This window comes from Cyanistes caeruleus, chromosome 24, assembly GCF_971803275.1.
Source record: "Cyanistes caeruleus chromosome 24, bCyaCae1.hap1.1, whole genome shotgun sequence".
NCBI classification, from domain to species: Eukaryota; Metazoa; Chordata; class Aves; order Passeriformes; family Paridae; genus Cyanistes; species Cyanistes caeruleus.
Genome location: NC_141724.1, coordinates 139,778 through 158,555, shown reverse-complemented (window position 1 = coordinate 158,555; position 18,778 = coordinate 139,778). Strand labels below are relative to the sequence as shown.

The 18,778-nt window shown below is 51.7% G+C and overlaps 1 protein-coding gene across 13 annotated transcripts; it reads right to left on the bottom strand.

The window, feature by feature from the left end:
- Positions 1 to 456: 456 nt before the first annotated feature.
- On the bottom strand, positions 457 to 15,990 carry SLC16A1 (solute carrier family 16 member 1). 13 transcript variants are annotated; one of them, XM_086862088.1, is made up of 6 exons: positions 15,840 to 15,950; positions 14,988 to 15,202; positions 7,224 to 7,481; positions 3,731 to 3,874; positions 2,394 to 3,257; positions 457 to 1,975 (listed from the first exon to the last, which is right to left on the bottom strand). In XM_086862088.1, exons 3-6 carry the CDS (start codon positions 7,438 to 7,440, stop codon positions 1,698 to 1,700), a joined length of 1,503 nt encoding a protein of 500 aa, XP_086718214.1. In that variant the 5' UTR covers positions 7,441 to 7,481; positions 14,988 to 15,202; positions 15,840 to 15,950; the 3' UTR covers positions 457 to 1,697. The 13 variants fall into 13 exon arrangements, with proteins under 13 accessions (XP_086718214.1, XP_086718212.1, XP_086718210.1 ...); XM_086862086.1 differs by having other exon boundaries at positions 15,044 to 15,202; XM_086862084.1 differs by having other exon boundaries at positions 15,084 to 15,202.
- Between the last annotated feature and the right edge of the window lie 2,788 nt (positions 15,991 to 18,778).

Here is an 18,778-nt window from a genome sequence, read left to right as displayed (position 1 = left end):
TATGAGAGAGCAAGGAGCACAGTTGCAATGCGGGGCCTGAACCTGCCAGGAATCCCAGGGACCCCAGAACAACTCCCTCAAGGCCACCTTCATTTAACCTCTCATTTAGTTTTAAGCCACATATAGGTGTGGTTCCATTCAGTTCAGAAGGAAACAGACAGCAAGAGTATCTGTGCGGGAGTTCTCAAGGGTTTTTACGGGTTTTCAAAACCAGAGTACATGAGGACACTATGCTGTAGCCACTCCAACTGCTAACCAAAGCCTCCTCTTCCAGCTGCAAAGGGGCATCTCACCCTCTCAGTATGTGTCCAGCTTCCATAGGATGCTGGGAGCAGCAAGTGGAGAGCCAAGCCCTGCCACAGCCCCACTCACCCTCTCCCCAAAACTGACCCTAAATCTATGTGATCTGGCATATAGAAATCACACTTCTAAGAAAGAAGTTCAACATTTGATGGGTAAATTGTAAAAAAACAAGTTTATTTGAAAAAACTCAGCCTCTTAACATGAATTCTGATCAACATTTACTAGAACTTGAGAGCCATTAACCTGCTCCACATACATGAGATATTTTCCAACACTAAAAAATAAAAAATAAATACGTACAAATTCTTTCCTCCCCCTTACGTGTCCTAGATGTGAGAGGTTCAGCATCCACTGCCTTAAGATCTCAGTTGAACAGAAGCAAGTAAAAGAGGTTTCTCTAACAGATAAAAGAGCAAAAGCAGATAAAGTCTCAGGGATGTACCATGTTCACCCACCTCACCACTCTGCCTAAGGTCAGGCACCCGAAACACTTGGCTGGAAGAGATGCTCTGGTGGAAATCCATCCCACGAGCAGGATGGGGCAGCACAGCCAACAGCAGCATGAATGCCAGCACCACAACCTGAACCCATTTCACATCACACTGCACTGGGCTGAGAAGAGGCACTATTGAGGCAGAGTGGGGAGGCAGGGGGAACCCCAACACTCCCCAAGGAAGGCGTGGGCAAGCAGGGCTGCCACAGCCCTGGAGTGGGTGATGCTGCCCAACAAGAACTGCAGCTATCTTTCTTCAACCTGAATATCCCATGAGAGAACAGCTACAAAAACAGGGATTTTAAAGAACTACAGTAGCTAAAGTATTTTCAAAACATACCTAAAGACCACCTAAAGAGCCAGGAGGCACTGAGCACGGGGGTTGAGGAGCACCTTGCCCCATGCCCGCATCTCCCCCGCAGAGGGCCTGCAGTAAGAAGCGTGTGAAGCAGTATTCATTCAGGGCCGGCCCTGAAGCCCAACATGCTTCAACAAATCCAGTATCCTGCTTTTATGGCTTTTTAACAACAAAACTCCCCAAAACACACATATCCCCCACCCCCCAACCCCAAGCAGAATACAGAGCTGAAGCACAGTTCAGAGTTAAGGCTCCTTCAGATTCAGCTAGATATGGAGACTGTAAGGCACATATTAGTACATTCATGTTACTGTTAAAAAGCCAGACTATAAAAGCCCCCTGCCCCTGGACACATGAGGATACTGCATATGTAGTCCTGTTACCTTTGTTTAACACAGATGGAAAGACAATTCAGAGCCTGTTTAAAAATGAACACCTGGTTTAAACACTTCTCACGGCCACCCAGCGCCAGCAGAGCTCTGCCCCAGCCGCCGCACCAGGGCAGCAGCGCTTCCCCGACACTCCGGGATTAAGCCCAGTCCCTCACATGCGGCTCTCCTCCTCTTTGACACCATCCTCCACATTCTTCTGAGGTGAGGGGGCCACATCATTGTTTGCCTCTTTCTGCTTCTCAGCCTCGTCAATGTTGGTCTCTTCCTCCTTCCCTTCATTCTTTGCTTTCTCCTCTGCCTTCTGCTCCTTTGCCACCAGGCGATAGTTGATGCCCATCCCAATGAAGAGGTAGATCCCAGCGATGATCAGGACAACCCCGCAGGCCCAGTACGTGTACTTGTAGTCACCATACATGTCATTGAGCTTCCCTAAGAGACAAGAGAGGGGACAGTTTAGCAAGATGCCCCCAGAGCAGCTCCAGGTCATGGAGATATTCCCAAGAACAGCCCAAGCCCATCACTCTCACATTCAGGCAAGGACCTGTCCCACATTCCTTTATTCCCTGCTCTGTTACCCTGTGCCAGGGGGTCAGATCCCACTTCCTTGGCCATTCCTCAGATGCTGGGATGGTCTCCTGACCACTGCCCCAGTGCCAAGGGCTGCCCATGGCTCAAGGGAACCCACCACCACTCGCAAGTCCAGGCAGGACAGCCAGAGTCAAAGAATCATAGAATCATTAAGATTGGGAAAGACCTTTAAGATCATTAAGTCAATCAATCACCAACCCAGCACCACCCCATTAAAACCATATCCTCAAGTGAGTTCTCCAGGCATAGCACACCCTACCTAGCATAGGGGGTCCCAGAAGCACAGGGCAACACTCCACGATGGTCACCAGACCAACAGCACTGGAGAACCGCTGAGCTCCCACCAGGTCCATCAGGGTCTCAAACAGGATCGAGCTCAGCCAGCCAAAGGCAAAGCCAAAGAAGCCAGCATAAATGCAGAAGCCAGCATAGGTGGTGGACATGGGGACCAAGAGGTGGCAAACCCCATTGTAAATAATAGAGATAGCAAAGAAATACTGGATGCGTGGTCTGACCCACTTGGTGTTTGCCACCAGTCCCATGGAAGGTCTGGCCACCATGTCCACAAAGGCCAGTATGGAGAGCAGAAAGGCTGCAGAGTCACTAGCAATCTTCTTGCTCTTTGCATAATTGCTGAGGAAGACCAAGGGAGCAAATAACCCAAAGAACATGATTACGTTGCCTGACAGATAGAGCAAGAAGCCCCTGTGTGTGAACAGAGACAGGTCCAAGAATTTGTTGATTGTCTGGAAGAATGAGCTCTTCTCTTTCTTGGCCTTTCCATCAATGAGGTCCGTGCTGGTGTCACCATCATCCTTTTTCCCTGCCTTCCCAGCCTCCTGCTGCACTTCCTTATTGGCCTCTTTCTTCAGCTGATCTGGCTTGGGACCTATGGGCCGCATCAGGGATCCAGCCACACAGCAGTTCAGGAGGAGGCCACCCAGGATGAGGAAGCTGCCACGCCAGCCAAATATGCCAAAGAAGAGCTGGTTGACGGGTGCCAGGGTAGAAAGGAAGACAGGGCTGCCCGCCATCGCCAGCCCATTGGCCAGTGGACGCTTCTTGAAGAAGTACTTGCCAATCATGGTTAAGGCAGGGTTCAGGTTGAAGGCAAGTCCAAGACCTGCAGGAGAGAGATAAGGGGCTCAGGGCTTGGACACCCCCAGCAGCACCAGCAGAAGGGCTAGTGGGACAAGCACGGTTTCAGTTCTGGGGAGAAGGGGGTCCCAGCTCCATTTCCAACTTAGAATCAAGGAATCATTTAGGTTGGAAAAGCACTCTAAGATCATGGAGTCCAATCACTGCCCCAGCACTGCCAGGTCCACCATTAACCCACATCCCTAAGTGTGACATCCACATGCTTTTTGAACACTTCAAGGGATGGTGATTCCACCAGTGGCCCATACTGTGCCTTCCAACACCTGACCCACCCACCTCCCAGCTGCATGAGTGGAAGTCAGCCCCTGCTGCCAACTGAAGAAGAAGCACCCAGGCAGTGACAGGAAACAGAATTTATGCAAATTCAGACATCAACTAATAATTACTGGGTTGAAGCTGCTCCTTTCACTGCCCCACTAGGGCAGAGCTATCGCTTACCCCCTATGACTCCAACACAGAAGTAGAGCTCCTCCACCGTGTTGCAGAAGGAGGCTGCGATCAGCCCACAGCCGGACAGGCAGCCACCTGCGATCATGATGGGCCGGCTGCCATACTTGTTCACCAGGATGCTGCTGATGGGACCTGAGCAAAGAAAGGAGATGCATCCAGAGAGAAGTTACCTTAGCATGAGATACCAAACACACACAGGCAAGCACACTGCAGCTTTACTGCCAGAGGATTCCAGCTTTCACAGTGTTCCTTCTCCCAGTGAGGGAACTGGGGTAAGGGGAAAGGGCAGGAGGTTCAGAGGCAGCTGGAGATAAGAGAATCACAAAATGGTTTGGGTTGGAAGAGACCTTAAAGATCACCTTGTTCCAACTCCCTGCCATGGGCAGGGACACTACACTAGAACAGGCTGCTGCAAGCCCCATCCAACCCAGTCTTTAACATTTCCAGGGATGGGGTAGACACAGCTTCTCTAGGCTTCTCTGTGCCAGGGCCTCATCATCCTCAGGGAAAAACTTCTTCCTAAATATGTAATCTAAACCAACCATAGAGAGAGAACTGTTGAAGCACAGAAAGCTTTGACTTCTTTGAACAAGTTGACTTCTGTGGGCTGAAATGGGAGCTGCTTGGCCACCAGCTGCTCACAGACACAGGGCTTTGGGACAGGCTGAAGCCACCTGCCTCATGCTGTGCTGTGGGCTCTACCCTACTTATGGCAACCCACCCACCACGAGCTGGGGTCTCAGCTGCAAAGCAACTGCACATCACCTGCCAGAGGTTTCTGATCAAGACCAGACAAAGCTGTGAGGAAACACCTTCTCTGGGAGCAGGTGAAGCTCCCTAGGGCTTGGAGAGAAGCAGCACTGCCCCAGGAGAAGGGGTGCTTCTGTTTCCACTGCTACCCCTAAAGCAGACAGGGCCCAATTGCCCTTTCAAGTGCTTCACTATCAGTAGCTTTAATCCAAAGCAAACAGTGATTAGAGACTGCCAAGCATGCTCTACAGACACTAAAATGTATTTAAATACACTGAATGAACATCCATTGAATATTAACAGACCTTGCTTTGCCATTAACAGACAGGGACGTTGTCAACATGTTATTCATGGGCCCTCAGATGGTACTTGACCTTTTTGCCCACTTTAAACAAAGCCTGGAGCAGGTTACAGAAGCCTTGGCACTGCAGAGGCTGTCCCCAGCCCCATGACATTCTGCTCTCTGCTACCAGAGGCTCCAGTACAATGGGCCATGGCCCTGGTCCTGTGAGAGGCAGCAGCACATGGGGCTGCCATATCATGAGTCCCATAGAGTGCACAGCACTTTGCAAAACCTGGACCTTGAACTCATCAAACGTGATGCCCCTAAACATAGTCTAAAGGCAGACAGCCTTTCCTCCAGGAAGTCCACCTGGGAGCAGCAGGTTCCAAGGGGCACTCAGCAGGAAGCCACCCAGCTGGGAAGTGCCAGGTACTCTAGGGGTGATTCCCCACACCGCACCCACTTTTTTAAAAGGAAAAAAATTCACACACACTCTTATTTTCTACATCCACAGGAAGCATTTTTGACTAAACATTACCTGATCTAACTTGATTGGTCAAGCTGCCAAAAACATGTAAGTAATGGAATCTAATCCCAACATGGATCTGAAAAAGGGGCATTTGACACCGTGCCATCCATGCATCCTGATGGTCACTGCACAGGGCATCTGTAGGCAAATATGCTTCCTCCTTACACCTAGCCCTGCCCAGGACAGGAGCTGCCCCAGCTCTGTGAGGTTCCATCAGTCCAGAATGTTCCTCCAGAGGATGAACTACTTTTTCAGCCTCCAAACAAGCAGGTGTCCTAAGAGACAGGGAAAATGGGATGCACACTGGGACTGCTCCAGTGCAATTCAGACTCTGTAAAGGGTCTGGTTTCATGCAGAAATGAGTGGCGCAGCAGTGATTCCTGTGCTTCAGCAGCTGGGGGATGAGTCATAGAAAATCCTGAGATGGAGTCCAACTCATGGCTCTGCATAGGACAACCCCAACAATCCCTTCTGCCTGAGAGCATTGTCCAAAATGCTCCTCAAGCTCTGGCAGCCTTGCAGCTGCGACCACTGCTCTGGGAAGCCTGTTCAGTACCTGACCACCTTCTGGGGGAAAAAAATACACCCAGGTAGATCTGGGGTACTTTCAGCATCCCTGCCACCCACATACGGGCAAGCAGTTCAAGACCAGCAGCTGCTAGAATTTAATGGCAACAGTTCAGTGAAAGCAGGAGAGACAGTATCACCAGGGAGGGAGGGGGACATGGGGACAACCACAACTCCAGTACTGGAGGAGGGAATTCTTACCCCTGGCAGCTCCAGACAGTGCCCCCAGAAGAACCAGCTCTGAGCTATTGGGAGAGGAGGAATGGCCTAGATTGGGTCTCATTAAGGCAGTTACACGGTTTACAAGCTTGTTACAACATTGGAGCAGGGAAATGTGCTCGTCGCTTCGCTAGCTGAGCGAGGACAAAGCAGAGCCTGTTCCCCCAAAGGAAAAGCCTCGTGTTCAGCCGGGAGCTGACGTCAGCTCCTTTGGATGCACAAATCCAACAAGGCTGCAGGCAACTCGCCAGCTGCGGACTGGTGGCAGGGACAAGCTCCCATTTGCCTCTGAAGTGGCCACAACAGCAGGCTCACAGTGTTTCTTTCAGCCCAGCACAACACTGTGTTTGCAGGCACATACAAGACCCCAGGGTCTGGAGACTAGGAACGCTCTGCATGCTCCTCACCCATTAAAACCATGCATAAAGTACCCAGCTTGGGAATTAAAAGCCTTCAAAAGGCAGCTTCTGAAGGACAGGGGAGGGAGGGAGGGGAGCTGTTTTAGTTTAGGTGGGTTTGCCTTATTCTGCCCACATCTTTATACTTCCAGTGCATGCTGCCATCCTCAAACAGCAGAAGCTGCCTCTTGGCACCAGCAAGCATTAACATGTGGCACGAGGCTTCAGTGCATTCCAAGCACAACTGAGCTGATGAGAAACTGGGGACAGATCCCTAGATACACCCACTATTCCCTGAATTTTAAAAAAATAAATAAATAAATCAATGTCTTATCCGAAAGGAAGTGCCCCTGAAAGCAAGGCAGCTACATGTGGCACAGCAGCTTGCCAGCCTTCAGGAAGATGCTGGGAGCAGACACAGCATCTGTAGCCTACTGTAACAAGGACAAGGGCAGAATTACACAAGTTGTAATTCCCCGGAAAGATTTTACAGCTTTGCAGAGGAGGACAGATTAACCTGGTTTTTGCATTCTGGGCATTAAATGTAACTTTTTGAGCAACCTCCTTTAAGAAAACCCATTAAGGGAGGTTTTGCTCTCACATAAGGAGAGAACTCAAAGTTAGAGCAAAATTTTGGTGGTTGTCACTGCAGCCAGGTGAGAATCACCAGCCCCAGCAGGAGAGCAGCATCTTGTGCTGTGATGCAGCACATGTACCAGCCTCCAGCCCACTTACCTCCTGCATACATAACAGCCAGCATGATGGAGGAGATCCAGGAGACTTTGCTGCTGGATGCATTGAAGATGACCTCAATCTCTTTGAAGAACACTGTGATAGATTTGGGGAAGGCATAGGAAAAGCCAATGGAGATGAAGGCTCCGATGACCACAGCCCATCCCCATCCTCCTTCAGGAGGAGTGTATCCCACGGGGCCTCCAATGGCCGGTGGCATCGTGAATCAAGTCGGCGATGACTCAGCTGGGGATCACAGATCTGCAAGGGACAAAGTGTTGCTTCAGCAGAAAGCAGAATTCCTGCTCCTGGCATACAACTGCACAGCTCAAACTCTGTTTGCAAGGCTGGCACTGCACCAGTGCCCCCACCACCATAAGAAAAGCTGATTCTTAAGGTGAGAGCATTCCAGGATCACCAGCACAGTGGGCCACTCCAAAGCACACGCTCAGATTGCAGCTGGCCTTTAAGAGCCCCAGTCAGCACATGTTTGTAAGCGACAAATTTAAGGCATGACATCCTGACCTAAGCTGGAAAGGGCAGGGAGTGTCTGTGACAGCAGCCAGGGCTCATCTGCATGGGCAGAGCTCCCATAGCATCTCCAGGAGTGCCACCCCAGCACTGCAAAATCCCAGGAAGCCCCAGGCTACCTAGAGCAGGAGCTGCATACCATGGTTATTAAATCCAGACACTTAGGGGAAGTAAGCCCCCATGCATGAGCCAAACAGGACACCCCTATTTCTGCTGAAAAAGGGCAGCTGGGTGTCACAGCACACCCACCATTCCTAAAGGTCAGGGTCTGTGGCTAAACTTAGCCTGAGCAGTGACTAAGGAAAGGTCCCATATGCCACCAGGGAAGGGGGAGGTAGATACACACACTTAGTCCCAGCAAAGCCTGGTTCCCCTGCTGTTTGACCCTGCAGGGCACCTCCTGACCCAAATGCATCCAAACCCTCCTCCTCGATCAAAAAGGCTATGGCAGGCTTCACAAAGCACCCAAGTATAAAAACAATTCACCTAAAAAGCTCAAAACCAGAAGTGACTAGAAAACAAAATAAACAGGAAAATGTCATTCAGGCTTGCTGAAGTGTGGAATCCCCTTGGAGAGGCTGATTGGGAGCAATCCAGAGGCCATCAGGGTCAGGCTGCTCATACATGGGCCCACGCTGCAGCAGAACTAGATCACACTCCAGAGCTGCTGTTACTCCAAATGAAGGCTGGTCCAGGCAGCCGAGAGCAGCACAAGACATCACAGCAAGGAACCGTAAGAAGGGCAGCTGCTCACAAACAAGGGTTACATCATGCAAAGCAACAGAAATCACTACCAGCCCCAGAACCCCTGTGCATCCCCAGGGATTTCAGAAGGCATTTTCTGATGGACTGCAGAGCTCCTCAGCCTCAGAGAGATATCCCCACCCCACCCACCCCTATTAAGTACTACCAGCCAAGGGGCAACATTAGGCTCCTTCACTAGAACCCACTCCTCATTCAGCAGCTCTCTGCTGCTCAGGTTTGCACTTGAGGAAAAAGCCTTTGAGCAGGAGAGGCTTTTCCAGAGCTCCTGAGGCCATACCAGGCAGAGTGACAACTTCAAAGCAGTGTGGCGTTGGCTCAGAGAGGTGCAGCCTCCTATTTATAGCCTGTATCCACCCCAGCTCACAGCGATTACCATCTCATCCATGGCTGCTGACATGCCAGCACCTATTTGACACACCCCTATAGCACACACTACAGGACTAAGGGCTCCTGCCTTCTCACCCACTCCATGTCACTTGGTGCATATCCAAGGCTGGGATCCCGGTGTCCTGGTCGAAGCACAGCTGGTGATCCAGAGTCATGGGGAGATCCTGCTCCTTCCTACCTGGCACTGGAAGTACTGGCAGCAGTTATCTGATACAGCACCAAGTTAGCCAGAGCCACCTGACACCTGGCCACAGTGATGCCTACCAGATGATGCCCCAGACCCGCATGGGGCCAGAGGAAAAGCAAAGGAGGTCGGTTCCTGCAAGCTGCTAAGAGTGGTTTAGTGTGACCCAGACAATGATTTTTCTCTGGCAGGGTATTTTCCTGCATCCTGGCCAGTGCAACACATGACCATCACGAGCAGCTCCAAGCCACCCACCACTCCAACAAAGGAATCATTGACAAGACGCTGCCCCTGGCACGTCCGCAACTGAACTATGCCCAGGAGCCAGAGCCCATTTCTTCCAATTTCCTCTCTGGGACTCACCAGGATGAGCCTGTATCTGTGGTGTCAGGCTGCAGGCAGATCCCCAGGCCAACACACACCTGTGGGCACCCACCTGGGATGTGCATCCACCAAGGAAACTGCCAGGCTCCACAAAGACTCCCAATGCAGTCTGGTTTTGGAACACAGAGAAGCCCACCCACCCACCATGAGCACTAGGAATTGTTGAACATGCCCTCCCCAAACAAGCTGCACACTGGAGTTTCTGCCACCTCTTGCTCTGAGTCACACTGAGCTTTCACAGCCTTCAGTGAATCCTAGAGCATCATCCAATCACACCAATTTATCCAAAACATTTTTGAAAGCTGAAACCACCAGGTGCTGGCTATGAAAGGTCCCAGCAAGGAATACAATCTACTTGTAAGCACTAATTAAAATTACAGGCAATAAAAGTCATCCGAGGCAAAGGCTGAGGGGGTTACAATGGGGATTTTCCCCTTTTGTTCCTGAGACATATACATTGGTTTAATTCTTCCACTGCTCCCAAGCAGTTCAACTGCTCCAAAATGACTGTGGTTTGGTTCATTTATTTTTTCTTCCTCTACAAGCAGCATTCCTCCTCCTGCGGGTGCTGAGGTGGCATCTCTCTGTAAAATAAAAGGCTTCTGGCAGGTTAGACATGATCTCTCTTGCATTGCTGAGGCACAATGAAAAACCTTGAGCTGAACAAGGTTTTGAGACCAAAGATTCCCAAAGTCTGACGCCAGAGAGTTTACACGAAGAGTTCTGCATGCCACAACACTTTTCCCTGAGTCACTGAAAATCCTCATTAAGTTTTAGAAATGCTCATCCTTCAATTGCATTAGGCTTCTTTACAATTTACTCTTTGCTCCCACACAGAAGTACTTTCAAACAAGTGAGGAAAACAAAAAATAAAACACAGGTAATGCAGCCTGCCCAACTGGAAAAATTACATCCCTTTTGCAAAAAAAGAAATAAAAAAAAAACCCCAAAAAACAACAAAAAACAAAAACCAGAACACATCATTATGACATTTTCAGCTGTTTTGGAAGAGCTGCAACATGTGATTAGAAATCAAATTCACAGCTGCCAGGCAGCCAGCTACAGTTTGCCCTATTAGAAAATAAAATAAAATAACCATATTTACAGTAATTAAGACTGATGAGACCAAGTAATGACTGAGTATCACAACTGCTCCCTATAAAAGTCCTGACTAATCTGCAGGAATGGGTAGCCTACAGCCACACTCCTCTGCACACCTATAGTGAGAGCAGGAATTGAGCTAATGAAGATGGTATCACCTCAAAACAGACCCCCCCAGGAGACTAAAGCCCTGATATCTCCCAGGTCTCAGCCACAAGCAGTTATCTTTTCTCCAAAGGGGCCTGGAACAGTATAATTTCAAGACTTTTAGTTACATAATGCAGTAAATTGCTGCAGTTCTGAAAGCTCAGATTGGCAGGACTCCAGCACATAAAGACAGAAGCTCACATTTATAAAGTGCTGCAAATGCCCCAAAGTATTTCTGGGGCAAAGTTTTTATTAAAGTGGCTCACAGTGCTCCTTTTTGGGGTCAAAGGAAGAGGGACATTCCCCCATCCAAGCAGAGGCCTTGCCCAGGCACAACACACCTTTGCCTCTACTCACACATCTCTCCAGCCCAAGGCTTCCCTACACTGGGCATGCATCACAGCAGGTGTGAAATCCACCATGGGTCATCCCAGCCCTGCTGTCTTTGCTTCTTGCTCTTCCTGTGCATCCAGCTTCTGAGATGGACATAGCATTGTCCCAAGCAGGATGTCCACAGCAAAAAAAATGTCCAGGCTATCCAATGGCCATTCGGGCCCCTTGTGCCTTTGTCAGCAGGACCAAGCCTTTGGCCTGGGAATGCCAACACTGAAACACCTAGGCCAGGCAGGATGGGCACAAAGCTGTCCCTTGCTAGAAGCTCCTCCCAAAGGAGCTCTTCCCTCAAGCCCCCAGCAGAAAGGGGGATGCTGTTCTCCAGAAGCTTGCTCCCCATCAGCCCAGCCCAAAGAAGTAGCTGAAAGATTAGCCACATCCACCCCTCCCAGCACAACCTCCCAAACCCAGCTCATCACAAGAGGCCCTTCCAGTGCTCAGCACAGGGCCATAAACATCCATGGGACATTTGCTCAACATGGGGAGCCAGCATGCCCCCAGCAACCCTTCCGATCCCTGAAAATAAACTGAGATCTTTTGCTGGGGAAATGAAGGGGCTTGGCAACCACCAGCTGTTCACAGCCAATAACATTCTACAGCTTCAAATTTGGACTTTTTTTGGCCTGAAGCAAGATGAAAGAGATTGTCAGGAGTCAAGACACCACCTTCACCAGTTTTAAGCAGGTTTAGAGCATTATGCACAGATTTCTAATTCCAGCAGGCACCCACAGCCAGGGTTTAACCTGGCAGCACATGGCCTACGTGACTCTCCAGCACTTCCAAGGGCTCTGCACCAGGACAATAGTCAATTGAGGCCCTGCTCAGCTCCAGCCTTTGCTGCCAGGGTGAGCCAAGGTCAGCAGCACAGGCAGGGCTCACTCAAGGCCAGCAGCCCGCATGGGCAAGCTCAAGGTTTTGGCCAGAAGCAGCCCAGCCCACTCAGTGCTTCTTCCCACCAGGGATGGCCAACACACTCCCAGACATGCCCCAGTCTGTTGGCCCGGTGAGCCAACACCAGCGTGCAGACAGACAGACGCCATGGGGCACAGCATTGGCAGCTGCCCTTCTCCAGCTCCCCCACTGGCAGCACGAGCCTCAGCCTGCAGAGGCACAGATCATCCTGCTCACCCCACCAGGCACAGCCACAAACTTGTCCTGGACACTCCCAATTGGTCTCTCTGGTGGACACAGCCCCTCAGCCTCCAAAACACTCCCAGCATGGCACAGGGCATGAAAGGCTGCAAGCTGCCCTGCAAAATGAAATGTTGGGATAGTTGTTGGCAGCTTTGGAGGAAGCAAACCAACCAGAGAGATAAGCAGCTATTTGTGACCACCAGAGAAGCTCCCATCTGGGCCTGCTGTGCCTGGCTGTTAGTATCAACAATGCTCAGTAACGACCAAGCATCTTACTGGTGTGAGAAAGCATGAAATCAGGTTTAAGCAAGCTACCAACAGGCCCAAGGGAGAAAGCCTGGCTTATTTCTACACCAGAGCCTGGCTGTGGTCACGGCTCTTCTAGAGCCCTCAAGCCCAAAACCCTGCAGCCAGAGGGGTCTGCAGATCAGTTACAAGAATATTACGTGAAGCAAGCAGTTCTTGCATGTAGTCTGGGCTCACATCAGCTTTAGCCTGCAGCACAGCACACCTAGAGTCCCCTCTTTAACTGCACCCCCATCCCTAGGGAAAGGGATTCTCATAGCACCAGCTGCCAGCCAAACCCATGTCTCAGGAGGGGACAGGGGATGCTCAAGCCCCTGTACAGGGTTCCCCAGTCACACCCTGAGCACGAGTCATGCTCTGCCAGGACACAGAGTTGATCCTCCCTGCACCAGCAGTGCTCAGGAACACTCCCAGGACACCCTGTGCCTGCCCGGAAATCCTCAGAATGAGAAAAATGTAGTATGGAATAGCATTGGCATTCTTTCATTACAGACCCACAATGCCAGCCAGAGACAGCTCCGCAAAGCAGGGGGCTGCAAAAATCACAAAAAGTCACAGCAGCCACCATCAAACAGAACTGGCTGTCCCTTCCCTAAGTGCAGGAGTCTGAATTTTGATCCCAGCCGCTGCCACATTATTGCTAGCTTCGAGCACTCAAACCACAGATGAGTAAGCACCAGGATGGAGGTGGGACATGCACACCAAGGACCCAAAAGCACAAGGGTGGAGGTGGGAGAGGAGGTCACACCAAGGACCCAGGAGTACATGGATAGAAGTGGGACACTCACACCAAGGACCCAGCCCTCAAACCAGGACCAAGGCAGCACTGGGATGGAGGCAGGAAAGGAGGTCACACCAAGGGCCCAGTAACACTCTGGTGATAGCGGTTTCAGTAATTAACTACAGACACACGTGGATTTTCCTTGGCTACAGAACTACACTGCAGCGGCTCTAAGGACACAGTGAGTCATATCAATACCACTGGTTAGAGGCTCCCACTTTCTTAAGAGTCTGTTATAGGCTGATTCCAGAGGAGGAAATGGGAAAAGCCATAAAAGTGCAACAGTAGATTTGACCTACAGAGCTTAATGAGATGCGCCTCCCAAGCCTATGTGCAGCTTTTCAACTGCTCATAAAAGAGATATAAAATGACAGCATGAAAGTCACTGGGTATTTTCCACCTTAGCTGCCAGACTAATCAGTCCAACTGTGCCAAATAGAAGCCAAGAAAAAGTACATGCGACCATTCACACCTTTTCCAGGTAACACCTCCTGGAAGGGAACAATGTTTCACACCTTCCCAAGGGACTAGGACAGCCACAGGCACCCCCACGACTTTGGCGCAGGGTGATCTGCCATACTCTAACAGAACTTTTTGTAGTTAGGAGGTCCATCACCCCAGCGGTTCATCTAAGACCAAGAAAGTTCCTTCCCAACAAAGGCACCATCAGGAGCTTGGGGAGTTTCTTTACACCCAGCACACCCCAGCTGTTCCCTGCCCCGGCCCATTTCTCAGCATTGTTCCTTTCCTTCCAGACACAGCCAAGGAAACCTCAGTGCAAAGACACCCAGGGAGAATCAAACAGCACTAAATTACCTAACTTAGCATGAAAATGGGATGCCTGTGCACCACAAAAAGACTTAAGGCTCACAGAAAGGCACAAAACCCTTATTATACCTGTTTCCTTGTGATGCAACTAAGAAAACCCACCTTTTTCCTCATAAGAGGCTTAAAGCTGGAGAGCATGAATAACCATTGTGCAAAAGGTCCACCCTTAAAGGGCAGGGTTCGAGCACTCAGGGCATTTACTGTTTCAGGACAAGAATCCCACCTCACTTGCCGCAGGTACAATTCACAATTCCCCTCTGATCTGCCTGTTCACACTCAAGCCCTCCAGCGTTGCTCACTTTCATGATGCATTAGTCCACCTTTTAGCTGCAGGACTTCTACCCGACCTGCAACACCCAACCCAATGTGGTGAAGCATTCCAGCAGCACACCTGGATCTCAGTCCCGCTGAGGTTCCCGAACATCTCACCCTGGGGCCAGCAAACACCTGCCACAGGCCACCAGGCTTCAACCAGAGCAGACCCCAGGACCAGAGCTGGTAGGTGCTGGCTCTAGGAGCGTTCTGACAGCCCCTTGCTGCCCAGCGAATGTAAGCTACCACCAGCCACCAGTGAACTCCAGCAGCCTCAGCTTTTTCCTGCTGATCACGGAAACGCCTTGCTAGCTGAGTGATTCACATACCTGAGAGTGGACGCACGCCCCAAACCCGTACGGGGCCATCAAGACCTTACTACCACCTCCTCCCTGAGCAAGGCAGAAACAAGGGCTAAAGGCACCTCTCCTGGAGCCGGAGCACGGTTCCGCAGTCCATCCTGCACAGCCAGCAGGGGATTAACGGTGCAGAAGGACTTGGGTGACTCACCCACCTGAGCAGCCTCGAATGCCCGAGGTCCAGCTCTGAGCACATGCCAGGAGTAATCACCTGAAGGCCGGTGCGAACGGCATCCCCATGTAGTGCTCACCCAGGTGCTGAAGGCCGCAGGAGTGCTCTCCATGGGGACGGGGGTTATCCCCGTGCACCCCAATACCGCAGACCCACTGCCACGACACGGTTCCCACGCTGCTTCCAGGCCCTCCCTGCCTTTATCAAGAGCCAAACATAACGTAATTACCTCTTCCCTGCGCCCCAGCGCTTATCAAGCGCCCTCAAATGGTGCAGAGATTCCCCCGCGCGGCCCCACAAATACGCCGGGGCAGCGGCCTGAGGGGCCGGGCAGGAGCTCCCCGGGACAGGGCACCCACACCTCGAGGCAACTGGGCTACCCGGGCCCCCCCAGGCCACCGCCATGCATCCGCACCGTTCGCCGGGAGAAGGAAGCCGGGGAAACCCTGACCCGGCTACTGCCGGTGAGAGGGACGAGGGCGCTCAGGGCAGGGTACTGAGGAATCCTCACCACGCGGCCATACCGGAGCGGGAACAAAACATGGCTCCCCCCACAGTTCGGGGGCGGGGGAGACCGAAGCGGCGGTTCCAACACAGCCAGAAACGCCGGTGTGGAACCGACCGGCCGCGCGACCGGCTGCGGGGGCGGCCCCCCGCTCCAGGAACGGCCCAGGACCATCACCGGCTCCAGGACTTCTAAGCCGGGCCGGCAGCAGAGGCTCCGGGTAGCGCGGGGCCACCAGAGTTCGTGCGGCTCCCAGAGCCGGGGGCCTGACCCCGAGGCGCCCCCTCCCCGCTCCCTCGGCCGCCCGCCACGCGGCCGCCCGCGCCCTACCTGCGGGTGCCGCCGCTGCCGCCAAGTGCGGCCGCCCCCGCCCCCGCCGCTATAAGGGCGGAGGGGCGCGGGGGGCGGGAGCGGGGCGTGCGCGGCCGAGCACCGCCCAGCACCGCCCCCCTCGCGCCACGTGCGCTTTGCCGGGCCCCCCCCGACCCCAGGAGCGCGGCGGGGCCGGGCTGGGCCGTGCGCCACGGCACGTACCGCCCCGGCCCCTACGGGCCCCCGCTGGCGGCGGGACGGGGTTTGGGGCCGCGTGTGCCAGGAGGCCGGGCGGGATGGCACTGCCCGGCGCAGCGGCAGCGCGGGACTTCCCTGAACTTGTCCCACGGAGTGACTGCTCAGGAATTCCACTCGCTGGGCAGGAGCAAGGGGTCCCCTTGCCCCTTACTGCCAGGCCCTCATTCCTCCCGGGAGTCCTGGACACGCTCCCGAGAGTCCTGACCCCACTCGTGGGGTTCCTGCTCCTGCTCTTGGGGATCCTGGCCCTGCTCCCGGGAGGCCCTGACCCCACTCCCGGGAGTCCTGGCTCCGTTCTTGGCATACCTGGCCCTGCCCCTGGTGGTCATGGACCCCTTCAGGTGCAGATTGCTGAACACTGTCTGTATTAAAACCCATCAGCACTTAAAATTCCATTGAAATTAAAATCCATTGCCTGACGATTGTGCTTTTGTGTTCATCACATTTCTTAGCGTTGCCAGCCCACTCTGGCAGCTGTGCTCACATGAGGGTAAGGACACAGTGCCAGGGGGGACATTTGTGGTGGGCCTTTGTGCCAGGGATGTAAAGGATCTGGATGCCCTCACCATTTCACTCACGGTTTGGTTCTGCAGGATAAAACAGTCCTGGGCTTTGTGTGCCAAACACTTTGGTGTGTGAGAGAGGCCCTTGCTGGTAGCATGTTCCCATCCCAAGCAGAGTTCCTCATCTCTGCCTGCGGCAGCCGTGCATCCCATGTTCTTCACTCCTCATATGTCCCAAGTCCTGCGCAAAAGCACTGTTACCTGGGAATGTTTTTCTCTGGCTGTCATCTCCCAAAGCCTAATGATGCTACTTGACTTCTGGGTTGCATGTCTAATGCTCTAATTTGTTTTACAGCCAAAAGAAGAGTGGTGTAGTTCAACTGTGACTCAAGGGAAAAAAGGGATTAAACAGTGACACTCCACAGATGGTGTCGGAGCAGCTGTGGGGAGGTGCTAGCACTTCCATATCAAAAGAACCACCGCTCCTCCATCACAGCAAGCATGGTCACGGGTTTACTCTGAGCATGTTGAGGCACTGAATGGACCAGGTGCACTCAGTAAAAGGCCAGGGACTACAACCAACTCTTTCACCCACTTCTGAGGTGAGACACCATACCCCAAAGAGTGAGTGGGTGGGAGGATCTCTTGATCCGTCTGTTCCTGTGTGGCTGAGCAGGGAGAGGCCAGCACTCTGTTTTGCTTAGACAAGATAAATAACAATTCAAAGGGGCAATTTTGGATCAAACTCAAAGTGCCACTTGGCTCTGCTGTTAAGATCCTACCTAGGCTCAAGCATTCTGCTCTGCTGGAGATGAGCAGTGGGAAGTGCTGTGGTGGATCCCAGGTGAGACATGGTCTTCCAGTTTCCTTTGAGAAGACCCAGTGCTGCTGGGATGAATGAAGCCAGAGTATGTCATTTGTCTGGCACTGATGTGCAATGCCCCAGTGTGTGGGTTTTAGAGTAAAGTGCAAAACAAGAGGCTGGGGATGGTGGAGCTCAAGTGAGCAGGGAGCTGCCGGAGCATTGATGGGCTGGAAGGGCAGGTGAGAAGCTGCAGCACATCTCTGCTGTTCCTGTTCCTGCTGCTTCTGCTGCTTCTCCATCTTACTGAAAATAGGAAGGTGTCCTTCCTGCTCTGTGCTGCTGCATTTTTGTCTCCTTTAAAAGACGGATTTAATATTAATCCTATTAGGAATTTTTTTCTTGTGAGGAAAACAGGATATGGTTTCAGGATATTGGGCAACAAAGCTGTCCTTGAAAAGCAACACTAAGCAGCCTTGCAGTCCTGCTTCTGACTGCATTTGTGGCGGACACTAATCAAGTTCAACATCCGGGACAGCCAAACCATTTCATTTCCAGAATGAGAGAAAGGCCTCAGCAGAGCAGTACAAATTCAGGTTTTCTGTGTTCCACTGTAAACACTAAGGACCTCTAGTAATCTCAAAACATAATCTGATTTCTAATTTCTCTTGGAATTAATGTCTCTAGCAGATGTAGAAGTCTAGTCCTCATCTGTCATGAATACGCATGTCCTGCTTGATAAGAGAAGCAACAACATGATTCCAAATCCAGGAATTATTGGAAATCTCTTGGGAAAGTCTGTTCTATTGTGATATCCATCCTGGTTTCCTGACTAGGCTTTGGAAAATAGTTTTCTGAACTTTTGGATTGACATTTCACTTCAGCTAAGCTTCCAGGCTCTAAGTTTACCCCGTGACAATAGAAGCAGAAGAGAAAGCATCAGATCACTGTCCTCACAGAATGTGCAAGTTCTCCTCCATGATGATATAGGTACAACACCGTTCTGGGCTGTATTGGTGTAATGGCCTCTGTCATTGTTTAAAAAATAATCTGCCACAGAAAGGGCCTGCTAAGATGTTCAAAATGGCTACTGACACCATGGAAGATCTCTGTGGTTGTGTTCATTTTTATGCTCATTTAGGCCAACACTTTTTAACTGTCTGGCTCCCATTGTTGCTCTGTTGCTGCCTGTGTCAGGCTCACACACACATCCCCCAGCGATGCAGACCAGCATTCAACAAGGTTGTGTGTCCCCAAAGATCCCCCTGGATCCTGACGCTTGTGGCCATGTCAGAGATTCCTGCATTTGCCAGTATGAAGAGCCCAATACTTGTTTCCTAGTGGCAATGGAGATAATTCCTTACCAAAATCAGTTGTTGGGGCACTGTGTGACC

Excerpts from the sequence above, each read along its gene's own strand:
- SLC16A1 (XM_086862083.1), bottom strand. The coding sequence starts at position 7,440 with ATGCCACCGGCCATTGGAGGCCCCGTGGGATACACTCCTCCTGAAGGA. Across the intron at positions 3,875-7,223 it reads GGCTGTTATGTATGCAGGAG|GTCCCATCAGCAGCATCCTG; the intron begins GTAAGTGGGCTG and ends TTCTTTGCTCAG. Across the intron at positions 3,258-3,730 it reads CTGTGTTGGAGTCATAGGGG|GTCTTGGACTTGCCTTCAAC; the intron begins GTAAGCGATAGC and ends TCTCTCCTGCAG.